Source organism: Uranotaenia lowii, chromosome 2 (assembly GCF_029784155.1).
Source record: "Uranotaenia lowii strain MFRU-FL chromosome 2, ASM2978415v1, whole genome shotgun sequence".
NCBI lineage: Eukaryota > Metazoa > Arthropoda > Insecta > Diptera > Culicidae > Uranotaenia > Uranotaenia lowii.
This window is the reverse complement of record NC_073692.1, coordinates 359,037,462-359,053,029: the sequence shown is the minus strand read 5'-3', so window position 1 is coordinate 359,053,029 and position 15,568 is coordinate 359,037,462. Positions and strand designations below refer to the sequence as shown.

At 35.3% G+C, this 15,568-nt stretch overlaps 1 protein-coding gene across 1 annotated transcript in view; it reads left to right on the top strand.

Annotated features, from left to right (window-relative positions):
• LOC129744686 (bromodomain-containing protein 4-like) overlaps positions 1 to 7,891 on the top strand; it is a 104,653-nt gene extending 96,762 nt beyond the window's left edge. The window contains exons 2-3 of the mRNA XM_055737331.1: positions 5,656 to 5,742; positions 5,888 to 7,891. Coding sequence (XP_055593306.1) covers positions 5,656 to 5,742; positions 5,888 to 7,638 — 1,838 coding nt within the window. The 3' untranslated portion in view covers positions 7,639 to 7,891. The remainder of the gene's footprint in view (positions 1 to 5,655; positions 5,743 to 5,887) is intronic.
• The last annotated feature ends 7,677 nt before the right edge of the window (positions 7,892 to 15,568 follow it).

Here is a 15,568-nt window from a genome sequence, read left to right as displayed (position 1 = left end):
TAAACTATTTGAGAGAGTTATTTTGAATAGAATGATGATTCACATTAATCAGAATTCTATTTTCCCTGATGAACAATTTGGTTTTCGTCATGGACATTCTACTACACATCAACTTTTGAGTGTAACTAATATGATTAACGCTAGCAAATCTGAGGGTTATTCAACTGGTGTTGCTCTTCTTGATATTGAAAAAGCATTTGACAGTGTTTGGCACAAAGGTTTAGTAGCTAAATTAGCTAGATTTGATTTTCCTGTATATCTCACCAAAATTATTCAAAATTATTTGACTAGCCGAACTTTGCAAGTAAGCTATCAAAATTCATGCTCTGAAAGGATACCCATTAGAGCTGGTGTCCCTCAGGGTAGTATACTTGGGCCTATTTTATACAATATTTTTACTTCTGATCTTCCTGATGTCCCAGAAGGAAAAGGTAGAAGATTATTTGCTGACGATACTTTGCTTTCAGCCAAAGGTCGAAATTTACGGGTGGTACGCAGTAGATTGCAACAAAATTTAAATTCCTTTTTGAATTACTTGAAAATGTGGAAAATTTCTCCTAACGCTTCCAAAACTCAACTTATTTTATTTCCCCATAAGCCAAGAGCAAATTTTTTAAAACCTAATGAAAATCATTCCATAACTTTTAATGGGGTTTCATTAGAATGGTCTGATAACGTGAAGTACTTGGGACTTACACTTGATCGTAATCTTACTTTTAAAAATCACATTGAAGATATTCAATCAAAATGTAATAAATACACTAAATCTCTTTATTCTCTCATCAACAGGAAATCCCGACTGTGCCTGAAGAATAAGATGCTCATTTACAAGCAAGTCTTCCGACCAGCGATAATGTATGCAGTTCCGATTTGGTCTAGCTGCTGCGCGACGAGGAAGAAGGCCATCCAGAGGATTCAGAACAAGGTTCTGAAAATGATTTTGCGGCTTCCACCTTGGCACAGCACCGAAGATCTTCATCGGATTGCAGGCATTGAATCTATCGAAGAGATGGCCAACAAAATCATCTCCAACTTCAGAGGCAAATCGATGCAGTCTTCCATCGCAGAGATTAGCTCTCTCTACAATTAGTTTAATTTTAGGATAGCTTTAGTTTTTAGTTTAAAATATTTTTTTTTCACTACAGGATGTTCTCCTTTATAAAAATGCTTGATTGTGCTCAGCAAATTTAAGTCGAATAAATAAATTTTAGTGATTATTAAACTATAGGGCTCTGAAAGTTCATTATTGAACTGAACACCTAATTTAATGTATTAATGTAATATAAATGTAATGATGAATTGGTACTAATAAAGATATATTTAAAAAAAAAAAAAATTCCTGGATAATGCTTTAACCAAAACGAAAAACATCTATCTATATATATATAAAAAGCAATTATCTGTATGTTTGTTTGTTTGTTTGTTTGTCCTCTATAGACTCAGCCGTCTTAAAAGCTAGAGATTTGAAATTTGGCATGGATGCTCATTAGGACCAGGAATGATGAAAAATGTTATAGATTTTTGGATGACCCCTTCCGAAGGGGGTCGTCCATACAAGACAAATATTGGTTTCGCGTTATTGACGTTATTTTCCGTCGGATTGTGATGAAAATTTGCACATGAGTGTTTTGAGAGACGAAAAATCGATTACAGTTATCAAATTTAGGGTCAGGGGTCGGCCAAAGGGGTCGTCTATATCCATCGATTAATGTTTTTGTGATATTGGCTTTATTTTACATCGGATTGTGATGAAAATTTCCACGTGAGTGTTTTGAGAGACGAGCAGTCGATTAAAATTACCAAATTTAGGGTCAGGGATCGGCCAAAGGGGTCGTCCATATCCACTGGTATATGTTTTTGGAATATTGGATTTATTTTACATCGGATTGTTATGAAATTTTGCATATGAGTGTTTTGAGAGATGAGCAATCGGTTCCAGTTATCAAATTTCGGGTCAGGAGTCGGCCAGAGGGGTCGTCCATATCCACTGGTTAATGTTTTTGGGATATTGGCTTTATTTTACATCGGATTGTGATGAAAATTTGCACATAAGAGTTTTGAGAGACGAGCAGTCGATTAAAGTTATCAAATTTACGGTCAGGGATCGGCCAAAGGGGTCGTCCATATTCACTGAATAATGTTTTGCGATATTGGCGTTATTATACATCGGATTGTGATGAAAATTTGCACATGAGTGTTTTGAGGGACGAGCAATCGATTACAGTTATCAAATTTATGGTTAGGGGTCGGTCAAAGGGGTCGTCCATATCCACTGATTAATGTTTTTGCGATATTGGCGTTATTATACACCGGATTGAGATGAAAATTTGCACATGAGTGTTTTGAGAGACGAACAATCGGTTACAGTTATCAAATTTAGGGTCAGGGGTCGGCCAAAGGGGTCGTCCATATTCACTGATTAATCGATTTCAAGTTTCGAATTGCGGATCAGAAGTCGGCTGAAGGAGTCGTCCATATCTAACTTTAATGTTTTTGCGATTTTGACGTTATTCTACATTGGATTGAGATGAAAATTTCCGCATAGAAGTTTGGAGGGACGCTCTTTTGATTTCAGGTTTCAAATCTTGCCTCAGGGGTCGGCAAAAGGGGTTATTATCTGTTCACTGTTTTTACGATGTTCTCTTGATTGAGCATAGAATTGTAATGAAAATTTACACATGGTAGTTTAACAGAAAAGATAATTGATTTCAGGTGTCAAGTTTTGAATCGTGGTAAAAAAAGGCCGTCCATGTTAGTTGCTCACTGTTTTCGCGATATTGTCGTGATCATGCATCGGATTGAGATGAAAATGTTCAGATGAGGGTTATAAACTATGAGCAATTGACTCCAGGTAGCATGTTCCGTGTCAAGGGTCGGCGAAAGGGGCGTCTATATTCACTGTTCACAGTTTTGAGGAACATAAAATTGGTTTCAATTATCGAATTTCGGGCCATAGGACAGAAAAAGAGGGTTTCATTGAAAGTTCAGTGTTTTGTGCAATAATTTTGTTAGAGGCAGTTAATTGATACCAATTTAAGTGTGAAGGTCAAGCAAAAAAGTCGTGCACATAAAAAAATAGTAGATACATGTTTCTGCCATAATGTCTAGATTTTGCAATCGATCGAGAAGAAAACACTCTCACATAAAATTTTAATAAAAAGCCAATCAACCGTTTAATTTGAATTTCAAGTAATAGTAATAGTAGCGACTTTAAACAATGTTTAATTTTTTCCCCAAAATTGTCGAAAGAATGTTTCGAATTCATTTTCTAAACTCATTTTGACGTACCAATGATTTAAAGCGAAACGAAGTTCGTACGGGATCAGCTAGTTTTTTATAAATTTGTCCCATATTTAGAATTTTTCTGTCAAAGTCATAAAATGTTTCAATAGGAATTTTAAATTTTCAAATAGTTGACTTGTAAAGCTGATTTTCACCACAGTAAAAATAAGGAAAAAGTAGTCCAAAGTAAGGTAACCCGACGCTTTTTTGAAAGCATTTTTCATTCGTAAAGAAAAGCTGAAAACGACTCAGTAAACTCTTTAACACAGTCAAGAAATGAATTTGAAACAAGTAAACTAAAACTGTTGAACCGTAGCCATAAGAAATTTAAAAATCCATGACAATATAACCAAAATTAAACACATTTACTCTACCTACTAAATTTTTGTATTTTTTTTTAAAATTAAAACGTTATCAGTTTTCTTGAATTAAATTTATTTTTTGTATGTTGGTTCTATGTAAAAAATCGATAACCAAAAACGAACAAAACATAGTGTATGATCAATAAATATTTTTCGAATTTTCTTAAACATGCCTATTGATAACGTACATTTTTGTTATTTGTTCCATTTTTTGTTAAAAACAAAATATCCAAAAACATTTATTCTGTCAAGTTTACAGTTAGCAACTTTTGGTGATTTCAAGTACACGTTGAAACACTTAAATTGGAAACAACTTATCTTTTCGAAAGTTTTGAAGTAAGGGCTTGTGATATTGCTCAGTTGGCAAGTCAGTTGTCTTCTGAGCCGATATCTGCGAGTTCGAGCCCAAGAGTAAACATCGAACACAGTTATACCGGATAATTTTTTCAATAACTGTCCGCCAACTGCAACGTTGATAAAGTCGCGAATGCCACAAAGATGGTAAAACGACTAAAATCGAAACAAAAAAAATTTGTTTTGAAGTACATAATAAAATTAATAAACTCTCCAGAGGGGTTTCCCATCTCATCGTGAAGATGCTATTTGCTTCCTCGTCAGGTTTTATACTGAAATCTCATATTTTTTTATTTTTGAATATAAAATTATTTTTAAAGGTTTATATCTTTTACCCTTGGAAGTTATGCTTTCAATTCAGAATTAACCAAAGATAAAGTTTTTTTGGCTTTTGAAAAATGTACTTCAAAAAAAAAATTATTATATTTCAAAAACTTCTTCAAAAAGGTGTCATTTTATGCTATTTCATTACTTTAAAGCGTCTTAATGAAATTCTTGTTGGTGTGTTTGTTTTCGACTATTTTTTTGTACCTTATCCAAATTTTTTTTCCGGGGAATGCAATACATGATACTGAACGACGCACGATCAACAAATTCTATAAAAGTGATTATGCTATAAATTGAGCTTATGCTCAATTGTTTTTTCAGAAAATAACCTCGAAAATGTTACACAGTATTAGTGATGGCCAATTTGTATAGATAAAAGACGCTAAAGTCTTTGTAAAATCAGTGACTTGTTTAAAATTTAAAATGCTACACTGTTATTGTACAGTGATTCTCGAAAAAATATTATACGAGTACAATTGTCGTTTGCTAAATAACCGACTTAGATGGTGCACTGGGTAAGATATCGGGTTGGCAAGCCGAGATGAGATGTTGCAGTGAGTTCAAATCTCGTAATATTTTTTTTTAAATGAATTACCAATAGAATGAAAATCCCATAAAATGTTTTTCTTGTTTCGCTTGAATGTAGTGGTCCTGCATCATTTTGCTTAGAAGCTCGAGTCTTTATGCCAATAGAGTTTCGATTTTTGCAACTTCTTCTATGGGTGTATATGCTGAAATTTGATTGATTTGCATCACACGTTTGTTGACATTAAAATTTCCTCCATCCAAACATTTAATTTCATGATTTCAGCTAGTGATTTTCACCCCTCAATGTATGAAACACCCTTATGATTTTTCATAAAACAGTTTTATAGACAGGAAAAAGTAAAATTTGATTCGAACAAAACAAAAAACCAAAATAAAGACCATAAAAACTATAAATTTTCATTCCATTCGATTTTTTTCAAAAATTGCCGGTTCCAGAAACGTGCAGAACAAATTGATTCATCTATATGATATACAAATATGTTTTTGGATTAGTTTGGGTAAATAGTTTTGCTGAATTTGTTGTTAGAATCGAATTTAATTCTTCTCCAGAAGTTCTTAAAATGAAAATTTAAACTTAAATAGTGTTACTTATTAGTAATCCTATGACTTATAAAAAAAAGGTTTTCATTCATCATTTCAGAGATATTTTGTTTCAACTCACTTTAAAATAGCATGATCCCTAAAACTTTTCCATCAATTTCTTTTAAGAAACAAGTTTAATTTTGAATATTAAAAATCATTAAGAAAATATCCTCATACAAACATTGTCTTTCCCTTCCAGCTGTCCACACATCAGAACCGATCGGTAGCGGAGACTTTGTGAGATTCCCTTCATCCAACCAACAACAACACCCAGCTGGATCAGGAGGTAACTATTTTACCTATACATAATAATATGATTGATTCCGCTAGAAAACAAATCACGTTCTGCGGCCAACTTCCAATTACGAATCAGTTAGCGATGTGAGTTTTGTAATAAATTATATTCTTTTTTCTCTCTTCTTTGTTCACAGCCATTTCTGCGCGATCGATCGGCGATAGTCCGGTGGTGTCGGATAGCAAGATTATCAAGCTGTCGATCAAATCGAACGATCCTCGGGTGGCATCCGGGTTTAGGGGAGCTCGCAATCTGGGATTCGTGGCTGATGCATCGCTTAATGCAATTCCCGGGGGATTGAACAACGAGTTGGACGTTAAGGTTCCGATTATTCCTACGACTACGGGTTCAACGTTAGCTCGGGACAGCTATGGGAATGTCGTTACACCTTATGCCGAACTTGGAACTACAGGATTGGATGCAAGTGGATTCGATTTGAATCGGAATCCGCAGCAAGCGGGAAATCGTAATCAGATCGGAAACTTGAATTTCAAGGTTCCCAGCTATGCTTCGGGGATCTTGGAGCCGGTGATTTTACCGCCTAACCCTCCGGCTAGTTTTGTTCAGCAACCTCCGGTTCAGCAACAGACTACGACAACGACGACACCTGTTCCGAGAACTACTCAGTTCCAGTTTGTAGCTAACGCAAAAATTCCAACTGTTGATGAAGCTAACAGCTTCTTCGGACAGGTTTCTGGAGGATCCAGTGCTCCGGGTTCATCATTCCAGTTTGTTCCAGATGCAAAAATTCCAACGATTGAAGATGGACAAATTTTGTTTGCCCAGAAACCGATTAATGGATTGGTTCCGCCACGATTTCCAGGGGAACTTGGGCCCACATTCAACATTGAAGTTGGTACTGAACGATCAACGATTTTCGTTAAAGATCCTTTCGGTGGAGCTTCCTTAGATAGTTTGTTCAGCCTTCCAAATGATCGACCGGCGATAGATTTCAACAACCGAGGATCAGCTCAGCCTATCGGACCTCCTCAACTACCTCAACAGCCTCAGCTTGCACCTCCTCAGGTTCAGCAACAGCCACCTCAAATTCACCAACAGCCGAAGCAGCCTCAAGGTCCTCAACAACCCCAGATACCTCAACAGCCTCAACTTCGTCCAACGGAAGCACCTGTTCAAAAATTCACCGGCTCATTCGGTGGAGCTCCAGGACTCCTCGGGAATCAACAGAACCTCGGAACGGCCTACACCACTACAGCGTCTCCAAAACAACCAATCCTTCCTCAAATTAGACCGACACCTCCTCCTCCACCTCCACCACCAACCCAGTTCATCACAACCCCTCGACCAGCTCCACCAACCCAACCAGCACCAAACAAATTCACCGGAAGTTTCGGAGGAGCCCCAGGCTTCCTGGGCAATCAACAAAACCTAGGCACAGCTTACAAACCAACAACTCCTCAGCCTCAAATCCCTCAACCTCAACCGCCAATCCCCTTCCAACCACCTCAACAACCCCAGCAACAAATCCCCAACATCATCCGACCTCCGGCACCATTCCAACCTCCAACGGTCCAACATAACCCACCTCAGCAACCTCCCCGACCACCTCCAGTCCAACAATTCCCCGGAAACAAGTTCACCGGAAGTTTCGGTGGAGCTCCCGGACTCCTCGGCAACCAAAAGAAACCAGGCACCCACGTTAGTCCCGATGGCTCCATTCTGCCACCTTCCGGTCCCGGGCTCAACGCCGGAGCAGTTCATCAGAATCATCCAGCACCTCCACAACCACCACACCAACAACCATCGCAACAACACCCACACCAACAACAGCAGCCACGACCAGTTTCGAGTGGAAGCACCTTTACCGGAAGTTTCGGGGGACCACCGGGAATTTTGCGCCCCTTTGATAACGTTAAACAGGGGTAGTTAAGTTCAAGTAAAAGGTTTTCTCGTGAGAGCCTCCATTATCCTTACAGGAATGTCATCTTTTCTCTATTTAGCATAAGTAAGACAGTTAGTTATGAACAGAACATAACATAACAGCGGATAACTTAGCACTCGTAAGCCCTAGGTTGTAGAGGATCGAATCCTGCTCTGACGTGACACAAAGTTTGATGCATTTTAATTTTAATTATAGTAATTGGAGCGAATAAATTATTTGAATTTTACATCAAATGAATCTACCTTGTTGTTTTTTTTTTTATTATTATTATTATGAAAGAAAGTATATCTTCTATACATCTAGAGTCATATCAGAACACAAAAAAATGAATTAAATTTTGAAAACTAAGGCTGCGAAAGTATTTAAATTTTCAGAAGTGTTTGAATCGTATTTGAAATAGACTATTAGGTATATAAACTAAGATTGTCAGAATGGCTGGTTTTATCCGGGTTTGCCCGGATATTTCATACGAAATTTGGAAAAAGATCGGTCCGTCCCGGTTGGATTTCATTGAAAACAGGCCGGATTTTGCTCGGATTTATTCAGATTTTTGCCAAATCAAAAAAAAACAAATTGTGTTGTAGTTTTTCCTATTTATGCGTTGAAAATGATATTTTTGGAGAAAGTTTTATAAAAATGATCTTGAAAGATTTTTTGGAAGCCTCAAATACGATTTTAAATATACTGATGAGTTGTAATGAAAATAATTTTTTTTTCTTGGTTTTCGTTGAGTAATTTCTGAGTTTTGACTGTATTTTCCCGGATTATTAGTCGACAATTTTGAAATCAAATGCCCGAATTTAAACAGATTTTTAGATAAAAATAGCCCGCTGAAAAAATTCTTGCGACCTTAATTTACTTAATCTGGCTGTTTACTAAGCCACTATACTGAGTCAAGCTACGAAAATCTGTTTCTACATGTGACTTTAATGAGAACGATAATAGGTTACAAAAAATTAGTAATAGCTTAAAAATTATAAATCTTTCAAAGTTGTTAAATTCTTTCTTTTTTTTTGGATTTGATTATGACAAAATTAATGTAAATTTTATGTAATTATTAAATCAAGTTATTAATTGTTTGTTTGTTTATTTTATTTAACGACCGTTTAACAGCTTAGGTCATTCTGGTCGACAGTTATTAATTGTAAAATAGCCTTAATAAATGGAAGCTTCTGATTAACATTAGAAAATGGAAATGGCCAGATGCGGAATGAAAATCTTGAAATAAGTTTTAACCTCGGTAATATTCGCTCTCAGCCTCATCAATGATGTCAGTAGATTGTAACAAATCCAATTTCAGAAAGCTTCCAGAATTTTTCAAAATTTTGCGAATTAATTTCAATTTTGACCATTTGTCCGTTTTTAACCATTGGGATTAATTTAAATGTTGACGCTAATCGATTGTAAGCTATCCCAAACCTTAATTCTCAAAATAAATATCAGCTTTCATAGAAGTAATAAACAAAAAGTTTGCTTCATTCCAACCACTTTTTTTGAACGTTTTTACAAGTAATCAATAAGTTAAAAGCAGAAATACTCATTAAACCGAGCATTCAAATTAAGCGTAAGAATATGAACATGAAGTTGAACAAATTTAAAGAGATACAATTCAACCTAGAATAGGTAATCATAAATAAAACTAAAAAAATCCTTGAAATTTATGATGTTCAAAAATCGATGGCGTCTTTGGCCAATTTTGGCCTTGGATTGTATTCGCGATGAACCGTCTATATAACTTTATTAGGTGAAAGGGATTTGAGTGAGGCACAAATGGACAAGAACATATCTAAATACATTTTTTCAGGTCAGGCGAGAGCATATCTCACAGTAACGACACTACAGTCGACTGAGTGAGTCCACGACGCTGATCCAACGAACGACAATACCTTAGTGGGTCTCTCGTGGTGACAAGGATGTACAGGATCAACGAGAAGAAATGATAACCTATCATAATTCAAATCACCTATAAATTCACGTCACATAACTCATTTCTTACATATCACTTTCTCACGTCTCACGATTCACACCTTACGTCTTTCCTCCACATCTGAATTCCTTCGGTCTCTGTTCACCATCGGACGTCTCAAGTTTTTCATAACGTTTTCAGTTTCAATAATACATCTCACCTCACATATTTATCACCTTATCACATCTTCCTATCTCATATACCGTTACATATCTCACAGCTCACATAACACGTTTAACGTTTCACGTCTCAAGTCTAACATCTCAAGTATCAATCATCACATTTCGCATTTAATATTTCATAATCTCAAATTTCACTGACACGTCCCTAGTCTCACATTTAACATCACTTTCCCGCAACTCACGTTATCAAAGTCTACGACCAGCCACAGTGGTAAAAAAGGGCCTAAATCGGACCATTTCTCCCAGTCTCTTTTTTCTCATTAAAAACTAAAAATTCAACCAACTTATGTCAACCGTACTCAAAAAAGGGGGCGTAGAGATGTGCTATTTTGCCACTTGCCCCATTTTACCCAAAAAGTTCGTAAAATGAAAAAAAAATAAACCCTATTACTTTCTTATGTAGAGTAAGGTGGGGTAAAAGTACGTTTTGAGATTATCACAAACCGGGAACAGTAAAATTCAAAACTCTGGCGTGAATTTATAGTGATTTGGACTGCCAGATATAATTGTTATTTGAAAGTTGTTTTCAACCACTAGCAAATGCAGAAGAAAGAATTTAATTAATATATCTCTGATTTGCAAAATAATCTGTGAATCATAAGAAACCTTGAAGAAGCAAAAGTACGAACTGCAATCGGGCCTAAAGTACGAATGACATACAAAGTCTACTGAAGTAAATCTGAACCGAAAATTTTAACTTCTTTCTAAAATTCACTAGGCACATAAGCGCATATTTTTGTTTCTACAAAAACTAGCTCGCGCGAAAAATTGCTCAAATACGATGAAAACTGGATTTCGTAAATTTGTTGAATATGGACAATTAGTGAAGAACTCCAAATTCGCACAGCCAAATTCCATGTACAGGATTTGTATCAGGATCAAACACAGAAGTTACTGCTGTAAGCAAATATTGATGTGAAATAATTTTCCTCTTGACTTCATGCCGAATTGTGGAATTCTGAATGGTCGTACTTTTACCCCACATCATTCGAACTATTGCCCCACAGGTGGGGTAACAGTACGTTTCGATAGCAGTTAGGCATTTTCACTACTGCTATCAAATGCGTCGATCGATTATCTTCGTTATTCTTTAGAAGGGAGATAATATTCGAAGGAATCCAATGTTGTTCTTGGTTTTTTGGAAAAACAACTGCAAAATTTTCAAAAAATAGGATAACACTAAGGTCGTACTTTTACCCCATCATACTCTATCATCTATGCGCGACTTACGTGGCTCCGGTAGACGATATTTTTTTTGAACTCATCGAGCCCTTTAATCAAAAGTTGTTGGATATTCATGTCACTTTTTTTCATAGATGGCTTTATGAAGAAAAACAGAAACCGCCATCTTAGATTTCAAGATGGCATTGATATTTGAATTGTTAAGTGCTAGCTTTTGTATCATATATTCAATCCGGTTTTTATTACATGGATCCTAGAATAATCACGGAGTTCAAACGAATTGTTGCACCTTGTAGCTACATAAGTTTTTTACATGGTTTTCACAAAATGTTGTCTTTTGAACGATCACGAAGAAGCATTAAATTTCCTCCTGTCCAGGAAAAAAATCATACAATTCAAAGCATTTTTTTCCAACAAACTTCTTAAATACGCCAAACCATTGCTAGTGTTGAGTGCAATTTTAAGTGTCAACACCAAAGCAGGGGCGGTCCTAGAGTTGGCTCTTGGGGGGGGGGGGGGGTGATTTTTCCAAATTTTCAAAAAACAGTCAATAAGAAGGATGGTGAATATCTGGCAAAAAAACGTTTATTTTGAGAAACAGAGTGGAGAAAGGGGAGGGGGGGGGGGGGGTAGTTACAGTTGCAAATAAGACTTGTATTTTGTAGGTTATATAGTTGTAGGTTTGTAATTTGAAAAATTTAAAATTAGAGAAAAATATTGAAAACTTTTACCAAATTTTCTCAATACACTTATTTTGGTATCCTATAATAAAACAATCTGCGAATCTTAGATGTTCATTGCGAAAAAGTGTTTATAAAAAATTATTTTCCTAATTTTTACAATTGGTAGTTTAAAAATTACTAAAATTGACCCTCACCAAAATTTTAATTTTTCTCATTTTGCAACAATTTCAAAACAATTATTTTAAAAAAGTGTTCATTAATAATTGCTCTGAATTTAAAACTGAATATTTAGATAATTATTTTTCTTAAGTATTTTGCTGAATCGTTGTTCGGAAGTATCGATCTATTATTAATTCTTGTTCTAATTCTTCAATTTTTAACTATAAATTTGATTCTAATTAAGATCATCAAAATCATATTCTTAAGTATAAAGCTTTTGACGCTTCATTTTTATATGTTTTTTTTCTTAAATTAATAGCTCTCATACTAGATTTTCAATTTTTTTTTTGTAAATGAATCAAAAGAAATAGTCATTAATTTGCAACGAATAATTTACGAAAAAAGTGAAAAGTAGTATTTTTTCTTCATGCTCTCAATATAACTTTTTGTATAACATATGAAAAAAATAAAAGAATATTGAATAAAGTTAAGAATAAAAGTTAATTTTTGAAAGTTAATAATATTTCAATATTTCAGTTAAAAGTAATAATCCATTGCAATTGAAATAACCAAACTTTCAGATTCAGAATGGATTTTTTAACCTAAATTATTAAGCTGGATTTCTACCCAAAAGTTTAAATATTATTATGTAGATGAGTTTAAAACAGTATCGGCGATATAATCGGTGTGAATCCTGATATCCCGCTGTGTTGGTTAAAAATTAGAAACAAAATTCTTCCGAATGTTCAACTTGAGCGATTGCCTTGTTTCCGAAAAAATAGTCGGGGATGAAGGAATAGTTTTATCTTACCTGGGAAAAATTAAAACATTGGCATGTTTTTGGAGCCTAAGCTTGAAAAACTGATTTTGGAAAATCTCTGAACTCGTTTTTTTGTTAGACTTTATCCATCACCTCTAGTTTCGGAAGTAGTATTTTCAGTATTGTTATAAAATTGAATAGATATCATTAGAGATGTACCGAATAGTACGAACGGCCGAATATCGACTGTTAGCCCTTTTCAAGTATTCGGTGAAACGAATATTCTTAAAATAAATATCCTGAACATGGGAAATTGTAAATAAACTTAAAACTTTTGATCAGTATTGTCTGAATCACCAAATATTGTATGTATGTATGTATGTAGATAATCCACCATGGGTGCACGGATTCACCGCAGTTTCGCCAACGTATGCACTAAATTGCATTCTTTAGATTATAAGTTCGGCCAATCTTCAATGCAAATTAGCTCATACCCGACACCATGGCTTCGTGTGAACTGTCATGTAATGAATGAATTTCGTGTACGTGTATGTCTTATTTGTAGAACGAGCAAACAGTTTCGCAACCGTATAAAATTCATAACATTTTCAGTGCTATGAATCTTCGACAGGTATTCCGCATACGTGTAGATACCTGCCCAGCTGGCAACTGATTGAACGTTCTTATATCATATGATCAATAAATGAAATAGTTATACAACAGCACAATCTCACCTTTATACCCAACATACCTTAAGACACACTAAGCTTACCTTTAGCTGTAACCGACCTTAACCAGTATCACAGCCATATTTATTTCCATCTGATCTAAAATAAAAAATTTTTGAAGTATGTATGTATGTATGTAGGTAATCCACCATGGGTGCACGGATTCACCGCAGTTTCGCCAACGTATGCGGCTAATTACATTCTTTAGATTATAAGTTCGGCAAATCTGCAATGCAATTAACCACATACCCGACACCATGGCTTCGTGTGAACTGTTATGTAGTGAATGCTTAGCGTGTAAGTGTATGAGTTATTTGGATGGACGAGTCAATCACTTACGCAACTGTTTTAAAATCAATAATATTTTGAGTGTCATTAATTTACGACAGGTATTACGCATACGTTTAGATACCTGCCCAATTGGCAATTGATTGATCGATCTTATATTTTTACATTTAGCGAGAAAAGTGTTATATAATGACCATCTTACCTTTTAATAAAACTGTCGTCTTATCTTTCAAAACAACTCAAATCTTACCTGCTGTTTTACCCTCAATTTCGTTTACCGACTATTTTTTCATGTCTTTACAGTCTTTATGATTAATCGATTTTCAAATGACAGTCCATGGTTCCAGGTGGTAATAATTCAGTATGTAAAACCAAATTCATTGAACTTTACCAACGAAATAATCACCCACCCTTTTCCTTCCCCAGTCATTTTTCACTCAACGATTTTTATTTTTAATCAATCATACTCTGCCTTTGTTTTCATTAAAAAAAAGTTCCTTCCGCAAGTTTTATTAAACAACAAAGGATTTAAACGTGGGATCTACTTTTAAGCGGTTGACCTTCACATCGCGGACACCTACTTTCTTCCTCACATATTACGCCCCCTTCGGCGACTTTCAAGTCTGGTCTGAGGGAGAATGCTGTGCAGCAAAAACAGCTTCTCTTACCTTTATTTAATTTCACGCTAAGCAAAAACGAAAAAACCCATGCCAAAATTAACAATTTACGCTAATTGTTTCAATATAAGTAATCCACCAAAAACACTGAGAATGTCTTAATTCAAAAAAACACATCAAAGTCATATTTAGGATATTTTGTCAAACGAATTCAGCATGACTTCTTCAGCCGCGTTCATTACACCCACACATCTAAGTGGATCGATTTCTCAATAATCGCCATTTCACTAGAACTTTTTTTTCAGCGCACGTCACACTGCTCGAATTCTCCCAATTTGCGAGCACACTCTTTGAAAACGCCACCAGATCGAACAGAAAGCCCCTGGTTCATTCATTTCTAAGACCATCCCGAAAACGAACATAGTAGTAGGCTGTGGAATTTTGAAATTTGCATCTGCTCGAATCTTTGCTTGGCCTCCCTTTAGTTCATTCGCTGATTGATTTGCCTTCCTCACTTGCACCTCACTTCCTCCGCATCAAGCCCACCGCACAGAAAGTAAGCCATCATTTACAAGAACCATCAATGGAGCCATTAATTTTTTTTCACTTTTTCCATCGGATCACAACATTTCATACATTCCTCTATCATTTAAGCCTTTCAGGTCCAACTCTAAACCTGATTTCTTCTTAACATCCTTCCGTTTACACAATGCACATGTTACACCTCAACTCTTCTTCAAATGCCAGGCCATTTTACTCCATAAAAAACCACACTTTTCCAACATTTAGTTGCATTAATATCGGTCTTACACAGATGTTCTTTTAATCTTAACCTTCTCACTGCCTGTTCCACTGCCTGCCTAATCTGTTTAGCAGGAAAACCGCTTAGAAATTTCCCATTCCAAAACCTTTTTCCCCGTTCGTAGGGAGAAGGAAAAAACATGACCGCGCGCGTTCGGAGCACAATGCAGACCCTATTGTCTGAATCACCAAATCTTCTGCGAAAAATACCATTGTGAGTAATATTTTAAAAGTTATGATAGAATTGATGAAAATAAATTTCACTTGCCATTTTCCATATATTTATCTAATATTTGTATTTCTTCTTCAATCGTTAATTAAAATTCTAAAATCTGAAAAATTACCAACTTATGAAGAAACGTTTTATATCAATAAATTAAAATCGATCATTTTAGCTGAGCCGAGGCAAATACAATCAAAGCAATTTTTTTTCAAAAACGTTTCAATATAAGAAATAATTTAAGAAAAAAAAACAGAAATTTAAATGTATCTTTTTAATTTAAATTGTCTAGTCAGTTTCGGTATCTTTAATTCAGAAAACAATATGG